General features: G+C 39.4%; 1 protein-coding gene and 1 non-coding gene across 2 annotated transcripts; both read left to right on the top strand.

Moving 5' to 3' along the window:
* The first annotated feature begins 1,163 nt into the window (after window positions 1-1,163).
* Window positions 1,164-16,508, top strand: LOC127005079 (chondroitin sulfate synthase 2-like). The gene is made up of 11 exons (XM_050873585.1): window positions 1,164-2,028; window positions 4,205-4,356; window positions 4,888-5,043; window positions 5,613-5,749; window positions 6,693-6,798; window positions 7,541-7,707; window positions 8,588-8,719; window positions 9,318-9,423; window positions 9,766-9,996; window positions 10,643-10,793; window positions 11,448-16,508. Exons 1-11 carry the CDS (start codon window positions 1,347-1,349, stop codon window positions 11,756-11,758), a joined length of 2,331 nt encoding a protein of 776 aa, XP_050729542.1. The 5' UTR covers window positions 1,164-1,346; the 3' UTR covers window positions 11,759-16,508.
* A 2,148-nt stretch (window positions 16,509-18,656) lies between these two features.
* Trnar-ccg (transfer RNA arginine (anticodon CCG)) lies at window positions 18,657-18,729 on the top strand. The gene has a single exon. It is a non-coding gene; the product is annotated as a tRNA-Arg (tRNA).
* The last annotated feature ends 169 nt before the right edge of the window (window positions 18,730-18,898 follow it).

The following is an 18,898-nucleotide window of genomic DNA, read 5'->3' as shown; positions in this document are numbered from 1 at the left end:
CCCTGAGGGAATGTGATATTTCCTCTGCAGGGGTGATATCCTGTCCTCATTTTTTACCTTCCTTCCCTTGGCGTCCAGCAACCATTTTTGAGTTATTTTTCAAGTGACATATAGCGTTGTACTCTTATTAAACAGCGGATCTAACTATATAATTGTAGGAGGCCTAGGTTGATAATGTAATAAAATACGTGATAATAGATGTCTTTACAGTTCCTTGGAGGGTGAAATAAGTGACATTTGAGAACTGGGTTAGCCACGGTCTTTTTTTTTCCATATTCCTTCTCTATTTAACATTTTAGTCGTCATAGCGGTAGATTTAAACAGAAAGGAGTCATTATGTTGATATTATTATAAAAATGCGTGATAATAGATGTCTTTACAGTTCCTTGGAGGGTAAAATTAGGTGACATTTGAGAACTGGGTTAGCCACATACGGTCTGTTTTTTCATATTCCTTCTCCTCTAACATTTTAGTCGTCTTAGCGGTAGATTTAACCAGAAAGGCGTCATTGTGTTGATAGTATAATAAAAATGCGTGATAATAGATGTCTTAATACAGTTCCTTGGAGGGTTAGCCAGGTCTTTTTTTTTCATATTCCTTCTTCTCTATTTAATATTTTAGTCGTCTTAGCGATATATCTAACCATTAAGGTGTCATTATGTTGATAGTATAATAAAAATGCGTGATAATATGTCTTAATACAGTTCCTTGGAGGGTTAGCCAGGTCCTTTTTTTTCATATTCCTTCTTCTCTATTTAATATTTTAGTCGTCTTAGCGATATATCTAACCATAAAGGTGTCATTATGTTGATATTATAATAAAATTGCGTGATAATAGTTGTCTTTTAAACAAGTGATCTTAGCGATAGATCTAACCATTAAGGTGTCATTATGTTGATATTATAATAAAAATGCGTGATAATAGATGTCTTTACAGTTCCTTAGGGGGTTAAACAAGTGACATTTGAGAGCTGGGGATGCCACGGCGAATGTCATTTTTCATATTTCTTCCCATTTATATATCATTTTAGTCCTCTTAGCGATAGATCTAACCATTAAGGAGTCATTATGTTAATATTATAATAAAAATCCGTGAAGTTGGACGCCTTTAAAGCCCCTAAGTAGGTTAATTTGACATTTGAGAAGTGGGTTACACGGTGAAAGTAACGGGCGGGTTGTTTACTCCTCACTCCCACCCCACTGGGAGAGGAAACCCTTTACTCCACGGCGCTTTTCTCCTCCCACACACTAATCTGAGGACACAGGGGGAAGGAAATAGGGGAGAGGGGGAGGCACGGACCTTACAGCACCAAAAATACCCTGAAAATACCCCTGTGACCCGCGTGATGAGTGGTGCTGTGAGGTCACTCTTGGTGCATGGCCGGCAGAGCACCTCAGTCATCATCGGCTTATGTATTGGCATCGCTCTCAGCCTCATCCTCACTCCATATCTAGAGGAGGACTGCACAGGTGGCGGGAAATCACTGGGCTCGAGAGTGGGCAACCTGCGTGACCTTCGAAGTAGCGGCCCTGCGGAGGATGGGGACTATGAACCTCGACTCGTCCTCAAGAACTACAGCAAGGAGGAGTTATCGAAGTCCTCCAAGCCTGAAAAGTTGCTACGACCTCGATATTATGCGACGGAACTTGGAATTAGGGAGAAACTACTTGTGGCGGTGGTGTCGAGCAAGGAGACGATTAGCTCTTACGGCATCTCAGTCAACCGAACCCTAAGCCACTTCGTCGATAAACTCATTTTCTTCATCGACGGAATTGGGACGAAGAAGCTCGGGTTAAACGTCCCTATTGTCGGGTTTAAGGACGAGAAGCCGCTAATCAAGGTCTTTCGTATCCTCTCCTACCTCAACGAGAATTATTTGAATGAGTTTGACTACTTCTTCCTGGTGACAGACCGCACATATGTCCATGGCAGGCGGCTGGTGAGGATGGTGCAGCGCCTCAGCATCAGCCAGGCGGTGCATATGGGACAGCTGCTTGACCATCCTGACTCGCTCTATTGCTCTCTGGGTAAGTCGGGTCATCATTGGTATTTAACAAGCTGTTCTTCCTATTATTTCTTCCTCCTATAAGTTCAATGGCCCCCTACCCAATTTTGGTTGCGAGGGGTGAGTATGGGCAAACACTAGAATAATACCAGTTCCTCCTCTGATAAGTTCTTCCTCCTGTAAGTTATTCCTCCTATAAGTTCCTCCTATTAGTTCTTCCTCTTATAAGTTCCTCCTTTTAGTTCTTTCTCCTATTAGTTCTTCCTCATATTAGTTCTTTTTTCTATTAGTTCTTATTCCTATCAGTTCTTCCTCCTATTAGTTCTTCCTCCTATAAGTTCTTCCTCATTAGTTCTTCCTCCTATTAGTTCTTCCTCCTATAAGTTCTTCCTCATTAGTTCTTCCTCCTATTAGTTCTTCCTCCTATAAGTTCTTCCTCATTAGTTCTTCCTCCTATTAGTTCTTCCTCCTATAAGTTCTTCCTCATTAGTTCTTCCTCCTATTAGTTCTTCCACCTATTAGTTCTTCCCTCTATTGGTTAGTTATTGCTTAGTTTTTCTCTGTAATAAATAAAAGAAAGCAAATGACGCTAGAATATAAAGTGGTATCAAAACGTAGAAACTGTAGACACTCAAAATTAATCTAAACAAAGAGATATACATGAAAAAATAGTTTGTGAAGATATTGGTTGATAGTTCCATAGTATGAAATGTTATTAAAATGTAGAAGCTGTAGAAGACACTTAAACTTAATATAAATGAGAAAAAAAAAAAAAAAAATATATAATATATATATATATATATATATATATATATATATATATATATATATATATATATATATATATATATACAAAAGAAGACAGGTGTCAAAGGGTGAATGATGGATGAGACTAGGAACTCACTCCGTAAGCATTCAAGTATTCAAGTTTATATAAGGCATACTAATAGCTTAAAATAGGTGTGAAGTGTGTTTAAGAATCTACTTGAGTTACCCATACACACACACATGCACACACACACAAATAAAAAAATAATGATAATAATAATAAATAAATAAATAAGTACAAGTAAAAGAATGTGAGGAGAGGGAGACTGCACACCTGTTGAGCTTCCCTAATTACCCACCTGTTGAGGCTTCATACTCAGGTGCTGGGGAGTGGACAAGCTCAAAGGAATGTAGAGCAGTGAATGGAGTAATTTATCTTGTTCAGCTCAATTAGGAGTAATTTTGATATGAATGGTTATATATATATCCTTTTTTTTAGCTCTTTTACCATAGAGGTATGAGGCTTGTTGATGAAGGTAATGTAAATAGTTTTTATAATGTAGTTACGTATAAAGAGCAGTATATATATCTTCTGAAAATTCATGGCTAAATAAGCCTTATGATTTATGATTTTATATGTTTTAACTTCCATGGGATTTTAAAATTGATAGATAGTGATTTATGAGCATTCACTTGTGAACCTATATGTCCTCAATTGTGTAAAATGATAAATGTGTTGCTAATTAAATATTATGAGAAAGGTATAAAATGATGTTGATGGTGATAAAGGGGAAGGGTGATAATAATGATGAAAAAGGATGATGTAAATTGTAAAATATGATGATAGAAGTATAAAGTGATGGTGGGGATAAAGGAATGAATAATAATGAGGAGGAAGAGGATGATGTAAAGTAATGAAAATATAAAGTGATAAGGATGATGATAAAGGAAAAAATGATAAAGTGAAGGGAGAGGAAGATATAAAATGTGATGATGGAAGTCTAAAGTAATGGTGATGAGGGGGAGGGGAAGGATGATAATGATGAAGAAGAGGAGGATGTAAATATGATGATAGAATTGATGTTGGTGGTAATAATGGGAAGGATGATGATAATGAAGAGAATGTAAAATACGATAATGAAATTCGGTCTAATGTAATGAAAATGAAGAGGGAAAAGATGATAATGATTAAGAAGAGGAGGATGTAAATATGATGATAGAATTGATGTTGGTGGTAATAATAGGAAGGGTGATGATAATGAAGAGAATGTAAAATACGATAATGAAATTCGGTCTAATGTAATGAAAATGAAGAGGGGAAAGATGATAATGATTAAGAAGAGAAGGAAAACAACCAAAACAGAACCAGATATTTAATAGTCATAATAATAATAAGTAATGCCATAACCAGCCACTCATCCCTTTCACAGACGCCGGCATCCTCCTGAGCCATTCCGTGCTGCGTCTGGTGGCGGGGCGGCTCAGCTGGTGCACCCGTAACACATACTCGGACAGCGACACGGACAACCTGGGCCGCTGTATCCTGCATGCCGTGGACCAGCCCTGCGTGTCCAGCCTGCAGGTGAGGGGGTGGGAGTATTAGGGTGGGGGTCTTTCTTCATTATATACCCATTTTTCCTCATTACCTTAGTGACTTCACCTCAGCAGTTGTTTACCATAATGATTGTTAAGAGGCTAAGTTGCTATTATGCATGGAACTGCCTAACTACGAGTGTCATCAAGCTAACATACTGGTTTAATGGGGTGTATATATGTAAAAAAAGAAAGATTGCATTAAAAACTAGAAGGAAATGAAAAATACAAGAAAAAATGGGTTATGTACATGTAGAAAAAAGAAAGAATGCATTAAAAACTAGAAGGAAATGAAAAAATGCCAGAAAAAATTAGTTGTACACATGTAGAAAAAGAAAATGCATTAAAACTAGAAGGAAATTAAAAAAATGCAAGAAAAAATGGGCTGTTTACATGTAGAAAAACACAAAGAATGCATTAAAAAAACTAGAAGAAAAAGAAAGAATGCATTAAAAAACTAGAAGAAAAAGAAAGAATGCAAGAAAAAACTACCTTTGCTGAGTGCTGGTGCTTCCCTCAGGGCCAGGAGTACAGCAGCTACAGACTGAGGGAGGACGTGGATGTCGTGTCGCACCTTCAGCTAGTCGGAGGAAGTTCACTCGTCCGGGAGTCCGTCACTGTCGCCAACCTGCCCGAGGCCAGCGACATGTTCCCGCTGCACATGTACTTCCTGCAGGTACTGATGTTGCCCTTTTAATATCTTTAGTTAGTTCTGTCTTCCTTTTGTTTATTTTTGAAAGTATATATTTTTTTATTTAATGCTTTCTTCCTGTTCCAACTGCCCTAATACTGATTGCTCATTTTCTTTTTCTCTTGGGTTTTCTTTTTGTGTTTTGGGTGAGAAGGATTATATTCATCTTAATTCATTTATTCAACTATTCATTCATTTATTCATTTTCTATATTCATTCATTCATTCAAGTAGTATTCATTCGTTTCCTATATTCATTCATATATTCAATTATTCATTCATTCAAGTAACATTCATTCATCCCTTTTCTGTATTCATTCACACAATTTTAATATAACTTTTCTATGATTTTGATTGAAGGAGTAACCCTGCATTATTTATTTATTTATTTATTTTACTGCAAAGGAGACAGTTCAAGGGCATAAAAAAAAATAATGGAAAAAAAAAAAAAAGTGCCCGCTACTCCCTGCTCCTAATATCACCTCCCCCCTCCCTGCCATTTCTCACCTCACCTCTTACTCCACCACTCCATGCACACTTCACCCTTCCCTTCAGAATGACCTCCAGCAGCTGAACCGCAGTATCGAGGAGTACCGGAGGGAGATCCAGGCTACCAGACCCCAAGCCCCCACCATTAAAAGGGAGGACACTTGGCCGGAAGGATCAGCGCCCCCTCACCACCCAGCCACCAGGTGAGGCGTCCTGTTGGAAGGGGTTAGGGTGGAGGGCAGGGTTACCAAATTATCGTATTCAGACACTCGGCACATCGTATTTTTCAGTGTCTGAGTCACAGCTATCGCAAGCAGACGCCGATAAGTAATGCTTTTAACGAGAACTTTAACTGGTACTTCGTTATCTGTGTGGGTAGGAAAGTTTTGGGCCCTGGAACTGATAAATGCGATGTTTTGTGTACGATAATTTGGCAACACTGGTGGAGGGATGTGTTGTGATTGTTATGGTCATTGTATGGAAAATGGGGATCCGTACATTGGAATTCCCCTTATCCAGAGTTTTGTATGGAAATGTCAAAATCCAGGATACTGTGCTCTGCGAAATCAAGAGGAAATTTTATGTAGATGTCCATTCCATTCATGATTCCAGTGATTCATTTATTATTTTTTAAGCATATTTTAGCATCCTTGTGTTTCTCCAGGATATCAAGAGGAAATTTAACACAGGTATCCCTTCACCGCGCAATTCCAGTGTCTTATTTATTATTTTATTTATCATATTTTAGCATCCTTGTGTCTTTGTATCTGTGTTATTCATATAGTGGTGATTTTATGTACTCTTTTAGGTTACTGTAGCTTTTATCTTGGCACATTTTAGCATACTTTAACCCGGTAGCAGCGACGGGCCAAATTTGTGGCTTTACCGTGTAGCAGCGACGGCCCAAATTTGTGCCACGATTTATACCCCCCAAAATAGATGATCACAAATGCTTTTATATATATTATGAAATGGTTTGTGTGAGTGATGATTTTTTTCTCATTTTTCTCGCTTAGAGGGACTATTAAGAAACATGATCCCCGCTGCTACTGGGTTAAGCATTCCTCCCTGTCTCACTCTCAAGATTGTAGTAATTAAGGTGATGTTGGTAGTGGTGATGGTGATGATGGTGGTGGTGTTTTGCAGGTTTGATGTGATACAGTGGGACACTTTCAACTCAACTCACATTTTCCTTCCTGACGACTTCCATAACACGAAGCCTCTCGTTGGGGCGGACCTGCAGGATGTAATGGTGAGTGTGTATTTAAATAGTTGTAGTTTTACAGGGCCTGGGCTTACGCTCGTGTGGTCCCGTCTCCGTATCTGTATTTGTCCACTTTTTCCTTAAAGTTTTGCACACTCTTCGCCAATACTTCATCCTCACTTAGTCTGTTCCAAACCTATATATTTCTTTGCGGAAAGCTATGTTTCTTTATGTCTCTCAAGCATCTTCCTTTCCTCAATTTTTTACTGTGAAGTCTTGTGTTCCTGGTGTTTATTCCTTCTTTTAGTAGTAACTCCTCATTATCTACTTCTTCCATTTGGCGTAGGTGCGTGTGCTGAGACTTTTTTTCCCTTTAGTTTCTGTGAACGAAGTGAGAAGCAAAATATTCACAGCGTCTTTTTTTCCACCTCTTACTCTCATACCCAACTGAAACTAACCTGTTCATTATCCACATGGTCATTTACTCACACATTAACTCACTCATTTATTCACTCATTCACTCACTCACCCATTTACTAACTCATTCATTCACATATTTGCCCATTCACTCCCCACTCATTCACTCACACTATCCATTTCCCACTCATTCATTACCCCACTCCCTCCCTCCCTCCCTCCCTATTCATTCATTCATATACTCATTCACTCACTCACTCACTCACTCACTCACTCACTCACTTACTTACTCACTCAATCACCCACCCTAACCATTCTCCCATTTATCCACTCAATATTTACTCATTCACTCACCCATTCATTCCCTCCCCAGAGTGTTGTGAATGCCAGCGCAGCCCACATGCACGCCAAGGCTAAGGGGAAGCTGGAGTACAAGGAGCTGGAGTATGGGCACCGTCGCATGGACCCGGCCAGGGGCGTCGACTACATACTCTCGCTGGTCTTCCGTGACAACACCTCTGGGCGCCGCGTTACCAGGAAGTGAGCGTGTTAGTTTGTTGGTGTACTGATCTCATGGTTCTGGGTTGGATGTTCTTATCTGTTTGTTGTTTTGCTCGCTTCTTCTTCTCGTTTATCGTTCTTATTTTACCTTATGAGGTTGGATAGGCTATGAGACTTTCCCACTCTCAACGATCGTATATTCTCTCTGATGTTTGTCTTTCTCATGTCTTCCCTCGTACACTGTCTCCAGGTCTGCTTCAGTCTTTCAGCTGGATGTGTTCTCGTGTTTGCTTGTTTTTTATTATTTTTTTAATTTATTTATTATTATTATTATTATTTCTTTTACGTCTATGCCTATAGCACCAGTAGGCTTGCTTGAGGGGCCTGGATGGTGTTCAGCCCCAGCCCGTCATGGCGTAGGCAAGTGTTTATAGTGACGCCATCTTCTCTTGTGTGGATGTCGTTGAAGTCTCTTGAGTGTGTCTTCTGGTATAACTGTTCATGCTTAACTTATAATACGGAAGTGTTCATCCTCCTTTTCGACTTGCAGTTACATCCTTTCTTACAGTCTTATTTCTTACATTTTAATTACCTGCAAACTATACTTACACTTACACTCCACACACACACACACATATGCACACACACTCTCTTTTTTTACACGAATATCACTTTCCTGCCCTTTCTATTATTTCTCTACCTTTTATTATTATTAACTCAAGCTCCTTTGCATTTAGTTATGTATGTGTGTGTGCGTGTGTGTGTGAATTTTGTTATTATACAGTTTATCATCATCATCATCATCATTGTTTAACATCCATTTATCCCCTATGGTGGGGTTGGACGGGATATACAGTTTACTTCTTCATAATCTTAACCATAATCTTTTCCTCTCCCTTTCCTTGTGGCGGTGGTGCAGGGTGGAGGCCAGCAGACTACTCACCGAGCCGGAGATCATCCCAATGCCTTACGTGACGGAAAACAACAGACTTACGCTGGTGTTGCCCGTGGATCAGTCCGAGCTGGTGGAGGCTACACAGTTTGTCCAGAGGTGAGGAAATTAGCCCACTCATTTTTTATCAATTTTTTAGTTGCATGTTTCTATTTCCCCTTTCAATTTCTCCCTCCCCTTTCACGTTCCTTCTTTCCCCTCTCATTTTTCTACTGCCCTCTCTCACTTTACAACTTTTTTTCTCTTTTCAATTCCCTTTCCGTATTTCCTACTTCCTCCTTACTTAATTTTTCTTCACCCTTTTACCTTTCTTCTTCCTCATCTCATTTTTCTCATCCCCCTCTCATTTTTCTCCTTTCTCCTCATTTTCTCCTTCCCCCTCTCATTATTCTCCTTCCCCCTCTCATTTTCCCCTCTTTCCTCTCTTTAACTTTGCCCCCAGAATAACTATGACATAAATTGTGCTTCTAAAGCTTCATAATAATGCTCAATATGTTATGAAGTTGATTACAAGCCATGAACATCAATATAAAACAATGAAGAAAGACAAAAGGAAAAACTCACACATCATCCAGCCATTAGGTGAACATGACCCACTAGTAGGGAACAAATGAAAGATAATTGTAAAACTAACAGTACTAATTTAAAACATTTTCTTTCTCCCCCACTCCCCACCCCCCTGCCCCTGTGTGTTTAGATATGAGGCGGAGTGCATGGTGAAGGGCGAGCACACCTTCCTGCTGCTGGCACTGCTCTATAGGCCGGGCGTCTCCTCTGCTGGGGACGACCGGGATGTGTTTAAGGTAAGGAGGAGGAGGGCTTTATAATATCATTCATATGTCTTCATTAGTAAACTTTTTTTTCAATCTTTTTTTTTTTTTTTTTTTCTGGGCTTTGTAATAATGTCACTATTTTTCTCTGTTTCTCTTTTTTTTTCTTGGCCTTGTAATAATATTCATATGGGTTCCTGCATTTTTTCTATCTTTTTCTCTTTTTCTTACTCCTTTGGGCTTCTTGATAATACTCATTTGTCTTGTGTTGTCAATTTTTTCTATTTTCTTTCTCACTTTTTGCATAATTTTTTATCTGTCAGTGTATTTATTATTTATTTATTATTTTACCTTACGCACCCTTGTTCTCCTCAGCCTCTGAAGGATCTGGCGCTGCAGTACACTCAGGAGCACCACAAGGCGGGCTCCAAGGTGGGCTGGTCCATCGTGCACACCCTGGCAGACCCTCCCTCCGAGCTGGCCGTGGCGGACCTGGTGCTGCGGAAGCTATCGGAAGAGACGCTGGTGCTGGTCACTCGACACTCGGCGCACATCACCACCGACTTCCTCAACAGAGTGCGAATGAACACCATACTGAACTGGCAGGTGTGTGGGTGTTGGTGAGGGTGTGGGTGTGGGTGTTTTTATGGTGGTATGGGGTGGTAGGTGTTTGTGTGGGTGTGGTTGTTGGTGGGTGTGGGTATTTATAAGGTGGTATAAGGTGGTAGGTGTTTGTGTGGGTGTGTGGTGAGGGGTGTTGATGAAGTGTGTGTTAGTTGTTTTGCAGTTTGTATTGTGTTGTGTGATGGGTGTAAATGGTTGTGGGTGTGTTAGTAGGTGTAGATTAAGTTTCGGTTGTTTTTCGAGGTGTTGTGGTGTTGTGTGTTGTGTGTAAATGTGTAAGTGGGGGGTGTTAGTAGGTGTTGATTGAGTTTCGGTTGTTTTTCGAGGTGTTATGGCAAATGTTGTGTGTATGTGGGGTGTGTTAGAAGGTGTAGATTAAGTGTCTGTTGTTTTTTGAGGTGTTATGGTGATGTGTGTAAGTGCGTATGTCGCTGTGGTGGTGGGCGTACATTGTCATTTGATTTGCAGGTCTTATGGTATTGATGTGATGAGTGTAAATGGTTGTGGGTGGGTATGGTAGTATGGTAGTCTGCCCATGGAATATTGAATGGAAAATAGAGTTCATGGGCCATAAATAACAACTCCAAAGCTTACCATCCCCCATTTCCCCCCATTTCCCTCCCACCAGGTGTTCTCCCCCGTCCCCTTCACCCAGTATCACCCGGAGCTGGTAACCACTAAGGAGAGTTATGCCAAGATGGACCTCAACAAGAGTAATGGAAGGTTTGACGCTTACAACTTCGACCACCTGAGCTTCTATGTGGCGGACTACGTGGCGGGTGAGTGTGTTGACCTCCCTGTCTGTCTTGTGTGCCTTCCTTGTACCCTCTTTGTAATATAATGTGAAGAGCAGGGATTGAGGTGATTTTGGGCATGTGAAGAGGAGGGATTGAGGTAGTTTTGGGCATGTGAAGAGGAGGGATTGAGGTAGTTTTGGGCATGTGAAGAGGAGGGATTGAGGTAGTTTTGGGCATGTGAAGAGGAGGGATTGAGGTAGTTTTGGGCATGTGAAGAGGAGGGATTGAGGTAGTTTTGGGCATGTGAAGAGGAGGGATTGAGGTAGTTTTGGGCATGTGAAGAGGAGGGATTGAGGTAGTTTTGGGCATGTGAAGAGGAGGGATTGAGGTAGTTTTGGGCATGTGAAGAGGAGGGATTGAGGTAGCTTTGGGCACTTATCAGTGTCAACTAATTCTCTCCTTCCCCTTTCCCCCTTCCTTCTCTTGAAATAGAAGAAAGCTTTAAACTTATCAATGTCAACTAATTCTCTCCTTCCCCTTTCCCCCTTCCTTCTCTTGAAATAGAAGAAAATGGAGATAATGAAAACAATACCTAGAGTTTATGAGTGGGTGTTGAATTTTGCTTTAAACTTATCAATGTCAACTAATTCCTTCCTTCCCCTTTCCCCCTTCCTTCTCTTCCTTTCCCCTTCACAGCCAGGCACACAATGGCGGAAACAGTGCCGATAGTAAGAAACGAGAAGGAGCTGAGATTAGACCACCCTCAGGAGCAGGAATTCGGGTTATACGGCCTGTTTGTGCGCGGCTCCGACCTTCACGTCCTGCGCGCCCCCGAGGCAGGACTCAAGCTGGGCTACCGGGAGGTGGGATGTGCGAAGAAGGCGGAGAGGCAGAGCGAGCGGTTGAACCTCATGTGCCAGCTGCAGGAGGGACAGTCTTACGGGCAACGGACGGAGCTGAGTAAGTTGGTGCTGGAGTATATAGAGGCGGGGATGAAGGTGTTGTAGTGGTGTTGAGGGTGTTGGTGTTGGTGGTAATGGGTGGTGTTGATGTTGATGTTCGTTTGTTCTCCGTTTCTCTTTTTTTTTTAGCTTGTCTTCATGTGTTTTTTTCTTTTATCACTTTGAGGTGGTGATGATGTTGTAGTGGTGTTGATGATGGTGTTGTTTTTTATGGTGGTGGATGTTGATGTTGGTGTTGCTTGTTTACGTCTGTTTATTTCTTTTTTAGCTTGTTATCTGTTTTTTTCTCTCTTTCTTGCTTTTGAATCGATCTATTGTTACGTCGAGAAAGATTAGGGTGTTTCAGTGACAGTATTTGGTGTTGTGACGGTGGTAATGGGTGTTGTTATTTTGTTATTATTTGCTTATTTTTCTTTCCTGTCTCTGTTCTTCCACTTCCCTTCAAGCTGTATTTTTATTTCAGTCGTGGGTATGTTATGTATTGCAGTTCTTATCGATGTATTTTATCATTGTCATTATTTCATCACTCACTATTTATTGTATATTCATTTTATTTTATTTTTTTTATTTTTTTTTGTCAGTATTCGTAATCTCTTTTCCCAATGATAATTTTAAGTACTATGTCTACCCTCTTCACTTCACTCATTCCAGTTCTGTCTATAATTTCTTTGTCTCACATCTGTCGGTATTTCTTTATTTCTGTCTGTGTCATTTCTCTGCCTCGTATTTCCATGTTTCCATCAGCACCATTTATCTTCCTCACATATGGTCGTATTTCAGTCTTTCTGCTTGTCTTCATCTCTTTGTCTGTGTTCAGGAAAGTTACAATGAGAATATCCAGGTTTTAGTCTTCATCACATCATCATATATCAGGAAGCACACATAAGCCATAACAGCAAACATCTATTTTTATACATAGCTACACAAACAGTATCCAATGAGCCCAGTGCGTGGTGCTTAGGGAAATATTTTTATGGTGACTTATATGTATTTTTGGTTGGTAAAATGTTGTAATTTTCCCAAGATTTTAAAGTTGAGTGTCTAGGTTCTTGGTTTCTTGAGTGGTGCTTGAATTTTTATTGCTGTTGAAGGAGGGAGAGAAGGAGAATTAAGGGAAAGGATGGGAGGGAAGGAAGGGGAATTTTTGGGAAGGAGGTTAAGGAAAGAAGGAGTGGGAGATGGAAGGGAATTGACAGGAAGGAGGGAGAGAAGGAAGGAAAACTAAAGGAGGGGAATTATTGGGAAGGAAGGAGAAAAGGAAGGAGTGAGAGATGGAGAGGAAGGAGGGAGAGAAGGAAGGAAAACTAAAGGAAAGGAGGGAAAGAATAAGGGAAAATAAGGCAGGGAAGAAGGAAAAGGTGGGATAAGGAGAGACAATCTGACCTTTTGTAAGATTATACGTAGCTTTGATTAGTAATGATGGAGAAAGGAGGAGAGAAAAAGTGAAAGAAGAAAATATCTGACCTTCCACATGACATAAATGATAAGTCAAAATTGTTTCCTAGTTCTTGGATTACTAATGGTCCCTGAATTGGTACTAGTGAGGAAGGAGGGGAAAGGAAGGAGAATCTGAGCTTTTAAGGAATTGAAATACTACTCGAGGAAGGAGGGGAAAGGAAGGAGGATCTGAGCTTTTAAGGAATTGAAATACTACTCGAGGAAGGAGGGGAAAGGAAGGAGGATCTGAGCTTTTAAGAAATTGAAATACTACTCAGATCACAAGTTCAAACTAACCTACAAACAGTGTGTCTTTTGAGTGCCTTTGAATGGATAGACTCTGCTCGGTGACTTCAAACCAGCTAACTCACTCCATTTTTATAGTCTATTTAAACTTCTATCTCTGTTTGGTATCATTAGGATCATAGGATGTGCTGATGAAAGTGCAAACAGGACAGATATATATTTTTCTACTTGTGTTGATTGTTTGTGGCCTTGTTCTGTCTTGTATCCGAATCAGTGCTGTGTTTAACCCGGTAGCAGTGGGGATCATGTTTCTTAATGGTCCCTCTAAGTGAGAAAAATGAGAAAAAATCATCATCCACACAAACCATTTCATAATATATATCAAAGCATTTGTGATCAGTTTATATATCATCTTTTGGGGGGGTTTATATCATAGCACAAATTTGGCCCATAGCTGCTACACGGTAAAGCCACAAATTTGGCCCGTCGCTGCTACTGGGTTAATGGTGAAGCTGATGAAAGAATGTTAATGTGCAGAATGTGATGAAGTAAAGGTGATGGGAATTCAGGCTTAGCCACTTACCACTTAGCCAGGGTTTCATGGGTGGTGCTGGTATGATGGTGCAGATGATGAACGGATGGTGGTGTTCAGAGTATATAGTACGTATAGAGGATGGGAACTCCAACCTTTATTCTTAGACATTTCCAGCTCTCACAAACAATACTTCCCAAGGCCACAAAGGAGATGGTGCTCAGATATAAATAAGTATAGAGGATGGGAACTCCAACCTTTATTCTTAGATATTTCCAGCTCTCACAAACAATGCTTCCCAAGGCCACAAAGGATATGAGGCAGGTTCCAGGTGTCTTTTTATGTTCATGATGCAGAAGCCTTGTCACACTATCACTAGGCTCATGAAACCCAGCACAACCCCTATGAAAGCCTTACCAAATGTGGGTGTGTGAGCTCCCAAGTGTTTGAGAATATGCGCCTCTTGTATCCAGCAGTAGGAAAGGGAAGTGATTCTATGTCGGTTTGATGCTAATGTGTTGGTTTAATACTCTATAGTAGATTATATCGAGTCTTGAAAATATTGTCTGTTTTGTGATATATAATAATGTATCTAAGCGAATGGGACCACGTTTTTAGAATACTTCAACTATCATCTTTGTAGGGGCAGGGCTATAGTAGGCTTTTTGTATTTTCATTTTCATTTTATTTTTATTTTTATTTTATTTTTTATTTTTTTTAATTTTTTTTTTTTCTCCCCCTTGAGCAGCTTCCATTACTGTAGAAAATAATATCTGTGAATGGCTGCAGTTCATATCGATGGTCTTGATATAGATTAGGTGTATCTGCAGTGCATCTGTGGAGTGGCTTTATCTTATCTTTCAGCGGTTAGTCAGTGCTTCTCTCCTCCCTCACGCTCAGGACAGACATCGCTATTCTATTCCTCTCAGTCTCTGTCTTCACTTAATATGAGTAATGTTTCTTTTTTCATGACCTGAGAGCCATTTTTTTTTTCTCTTTTTGCTTCTGTCTTTTTTTTTTTTTTTTTTTTTTTTTTTTTCTAGTTGGTCAGTTAGTTTCTCTAAAAGTTATTTCTCTATATTTGCTTTTGTCTTCATGGTAGGTACTTTGTTGGTGTCCATATGTATCTGTCTCTGTTTCTCTATCACTTTTTTTCTATATCTATTTTATGTTTTCTTTCCATCAGTATCTGTCTTAATCATTTAGTTATCTTTCTACCTGTCTGTTTACTTGTATCTACCTGTTGATATGTTGGCGTCCTTAGATATCTGTCTCTTTATCACTTTTCTTTCTGTTTTCTGCTTTTTAGTCTCTGTATGTCATTTACCTCTCTTTCTTTTATATTCATGTCTCAGTTTATTATCTTTGCTCTCTTATAGCTTTTTAATTAGTCAAGTATTGTACCAAAGCAGTAGTAGAAGTAGTAGTAATAGCAGCAGAAATAGTAGAAGTAGTAGGAGTAGTAATTGTAGAAGTAGTAGTAATAGTAGTAGTAATTGTAGAAGTAGTAGTAATAGTAGTAGTAATTGTAGAAGTAGTAGTAATAGTAGTAGTAGTAGTAGTAGGAGAAGGAGGAGTAGTAACAGTAGTCGTAGTAAGTGTGTTCTAGATGTTGCCAAAAAAAATGTGGACAGAGGCTGAGGTGTAACTGTAGTGGGCGCTGTTGTCATTATTGCTGTAGATTCTAGTCTGGTATATATATTTTTGTAGTCATTGCTGTGCTTTAGTGTGTGTGTGTGTCGTGAGAGAGTGAGAGTGAGAGTCGACAATGCTTGAGTCAAGAGTGAACTGATAGACGGCTACTTGAGTCAGTCCGTCGGTCAGTCAGTCAGTCATGAGTCAGTATTTCCCTGAGTCAGCTTATAAGTAGACCCTAGGCAGTGATATAGGTTAGTTAAGGCAGCAGAAGGAGCAGCAGAAGCAGTAGAAGGAGCAGTAAAAATATATGCATGTATTAGTGATTCAGGAGGTAGTATAGACTGGATTATTTTTGCTTGATAAAGAAATAAATACAGAAAAGAGAAAGACGAGGAAATAAATATAGAAAAGAGAGACAAAAAAGTAAGTAAAGAAAAGAAAAAGGCAAGTTATTTATTTATTTATTTATTTATTTATTTATTTGATTTTTTATTCACTTTCATTGATGCTTAGCTTTTATAAATCTTACTCAGCCTGATTTTGTTACAGAAAAGAGAAAAGTTAGGTAATTATTTTATATGTACGTATATTTATTTATTTTTAATTTTATTTATGCCGCTCATCCTAAATCGCTACAAATATGAGTCAGTGTGCATGCCTGTGTGTGTGTGTGTGTGTGTGTGTGTGTGTGTGTTGGCGGCCGTGTACGCGTGAGGCGGCTGTTCATGTGAGTTTTGGACGTAGTAGGTATAGGTGAGCTTGAGTCGCTGTACATGTGAGTCAGTATTGTGTGTGTAGCAGGTGTGTGTAGTCCTTGTGTTCAACTATTATTATTGTTATTATTATTATTATTATTATTATTATTATTATTATTATTATTATTATTATTATTATTATTATTATTATTATTATTATTATTATTATTAAAGTATTTTTGGCTAACCTGGGTGTATAATTTCCCTCATATTCAGTACATCTAGCGTATTTTTTGTATGTTGGTTAGTTGTAGTTGTTATTGAGTATGGATTATTAAGATTTTATGGAGGGGAAATATATTGGTTTTGACTGGTAAGTGTTGCTAGTAATTCATTTTGATTTATTGTATTATATATTTGTTTATTTAATTATTTATTGTGCTTTGTTTTTATTTATTTATTCATTGTATTATGTAGTCATTGTATTGTTTTGGGGTAAAGAGTAGATTATTTATTTATTTATTTGATGTATTTTGTTTATTGATTTATGTATTTATTGTATTATGTTATGTTATATCTACTTGTTTATATTACTATGTAGTCATTTTATTGTACTGGGGTCAAGTAGATTGGCAAGTATTCAACACCTGTATGTGATGGACAGGTATGTGTTGGAAGGTGTGGTAGTGTAAGTTTGGTTCCCTCACACCTGCCCCCCACACCTGTACCTCATCTGCATTATTTTATCAGTGGTGTTTACTCTTACCTGAAAGGAAAGGTAAGTTCAGGCAAGGATTTTTTTATTTATAATTTTTAGTGAGGTTAATTATAGTCATGGGGTATTTTAGAGTAGTGGAGTATTTAATGTCATGTCCAGGTTTGAAGGAGGTCATGTCATGCAGGCTTCAGGGGGTCAAGTGGTCACCCTCAATGTGTGTATGTGTTTGTGTTTCTTTTTAAGTGTGAGGTTAAGTTTGATGGCATTTAAGATTTTTAAGGATTCAAGAGGATTTTTAAAGGTGTCATTGGGCATTTTCTTTCTATAATGATTAGGTATATAGTGTCACCCTCACTAGCAGGGAAGGCCAAGGTTGTGTTCTTTTCCTTGGTCATGGGTGTGAGGTTTTGCCGTGTGAGGTTGGTGGGGTTATAGAAACTTGAAGGGGTTATTTTCTGGCTTTTACCACTTGTAATGATGATTATGCAAAGTTGTCACCCTCAAAAGGTCAATGGTTGTTTTTTCCTTGATCATGGGTATAAGGATGTGAGTTTGGTGGCGTTTTAGAACAGGATTCATTTTCTTGTATTTTCCTTCCCCTAATATGGTGATTATGCAAAGTTGTCACCCTCACTAGCAGAAAAGGTCAAGGTTGTATTGTTTTCCTTGATCATGGGTGTAAGGATATGAGTTTGGTGGCGTTTTACAGCAGAGGATTCATTTTCTTGTATTTTCCTTCCCCCAGTGATGCTTATGCAAAGTTGTCACCCACACAAGCGGAAAAGGTCAAGGTTGTATTGTTTTCCTTGATCATGAGTGTAAGGATGTGAGTTTGGTGGCGTTTTAGAACAGAGGATTAATTTTCTTGTATTTTCCTTCCCGTAATGATGATTTATATATGCAAAGTTGTCACCCTCACTAGCGGAAAAGGTCAAGGTTGTATTGTTTTCCTTGATCATGGGTGTAAGGATGTGAGTTTGGTGGTGTTTTAGAACAGAGGATTGATTTTCTTGTATTTTCCTTCCCGCAATGATGATGATATGCAAAGTTGTCACCCACACTAGCGGAAAAGGTCAAGGTTGTATTGTTTTCCTTGATCATGGGTGTAAGGATGTGAGTGTGGTGGCGTTTTGGAACAGAGGATTGATTTTCTTGTATTTTCAAGCTTCCCGCAATGATGATATGCAAAGTTGTCACCCTCACTAGCGGAAAAGGTCAAGGTTGTATTGTTTTCCTTGATCATGGGTGTAAGGATGTGAGTGTGGTGGCGTTTTGGAACAGAGGATTGATTTTCTTGTATTTTCAAGCTTCCCGCAATGATGATATGCAAAGTTGTCACCCACACTAGCGGAAAAGGTCAGGGTTGTATTGTTTTCCTTGATCATGGGTTTGAGGTTGTGTTTTATGATCAAGAGAAGATTTTTAGAGGATCCCATGACATATATTTCCCTCAAAAAATCAAATAAGCCAAAGTTTTGCTGAAATAAGGATGTTCTTGTGAAAATATCGACGCAAGAATACGAAGATGATTGATTAGCCGGTACTTAGGAAATACCAGTGTTGCAAGGCCGTCATTACGTACACACAGCACCCATGAATCACCACGTCTGACACGCGCCAATCATCAAATATTAAAGAAAATAATTATATTGCTAACGATCCGTCCTTGATATGCGGGGCTCTGTGGCCTAATGGATAAGGCGTTGGCCTCCGGAGCCAAAGATTGAGGGTTCGAGTCCCTCCAGAGTCGTGGTGTGTAAGGTTTTAACAACACAGCCAGAGGAAGGAACACACTGCCGAGGCCTCAGGGGGCGGCAGGGGGCCATGAAACATCCACTTTAAGGTGCAGCCCACGCAGGGGATGGAGTTACCCGGACATGTTTTATTGAGTTACGCAATTAAGGCACATCAACGCCTAT

The sequence above is a fragment of the Eriocheir sinensis genome, chromosome 29 (genome assembly GCF_024679095.1).
Source record: "Eriocheir sinensis breed Jianghai 21 chromosome 29, ASM2467909v1, whole genome shotgun sequence".
NCBI lineage: Eukaryota > Metazoa > Arthropoda > Malacostraca > Decapoda > Varunidae > Eriocheir > Eriocheir sinensis.
Note: the sequence above shows the minus strand (reverse complement) of the source record. Positions and strands in the feature narration are given on the sequence as shown.

Bases quoted from the DNA above. Each gene is read 5' to 3' on its own strand.
- LOC127005079 (XM_050873585.1), top strand. From the start codon at position 1,347: ATGAGTGGTGCTGTGAGGTCACTCTTGGTGCATGGCCGGCAGAGCACC. The intron at 4,357-4,887 runs GTGAGGGGGTGG...TGCTTCCCTCAG, and splicing joins CCTGCGTGTCCAGCCTGCAG to GGCCAGGAGTACAGCAGCTA. The intron at 8,720-9,317 runs GTGAGGAAATTA...CTGTGTGTTTAG, and splicing joins GCTACACAGTTTGTCCAGAG to ATATGAGGCGGAGTGCATGG.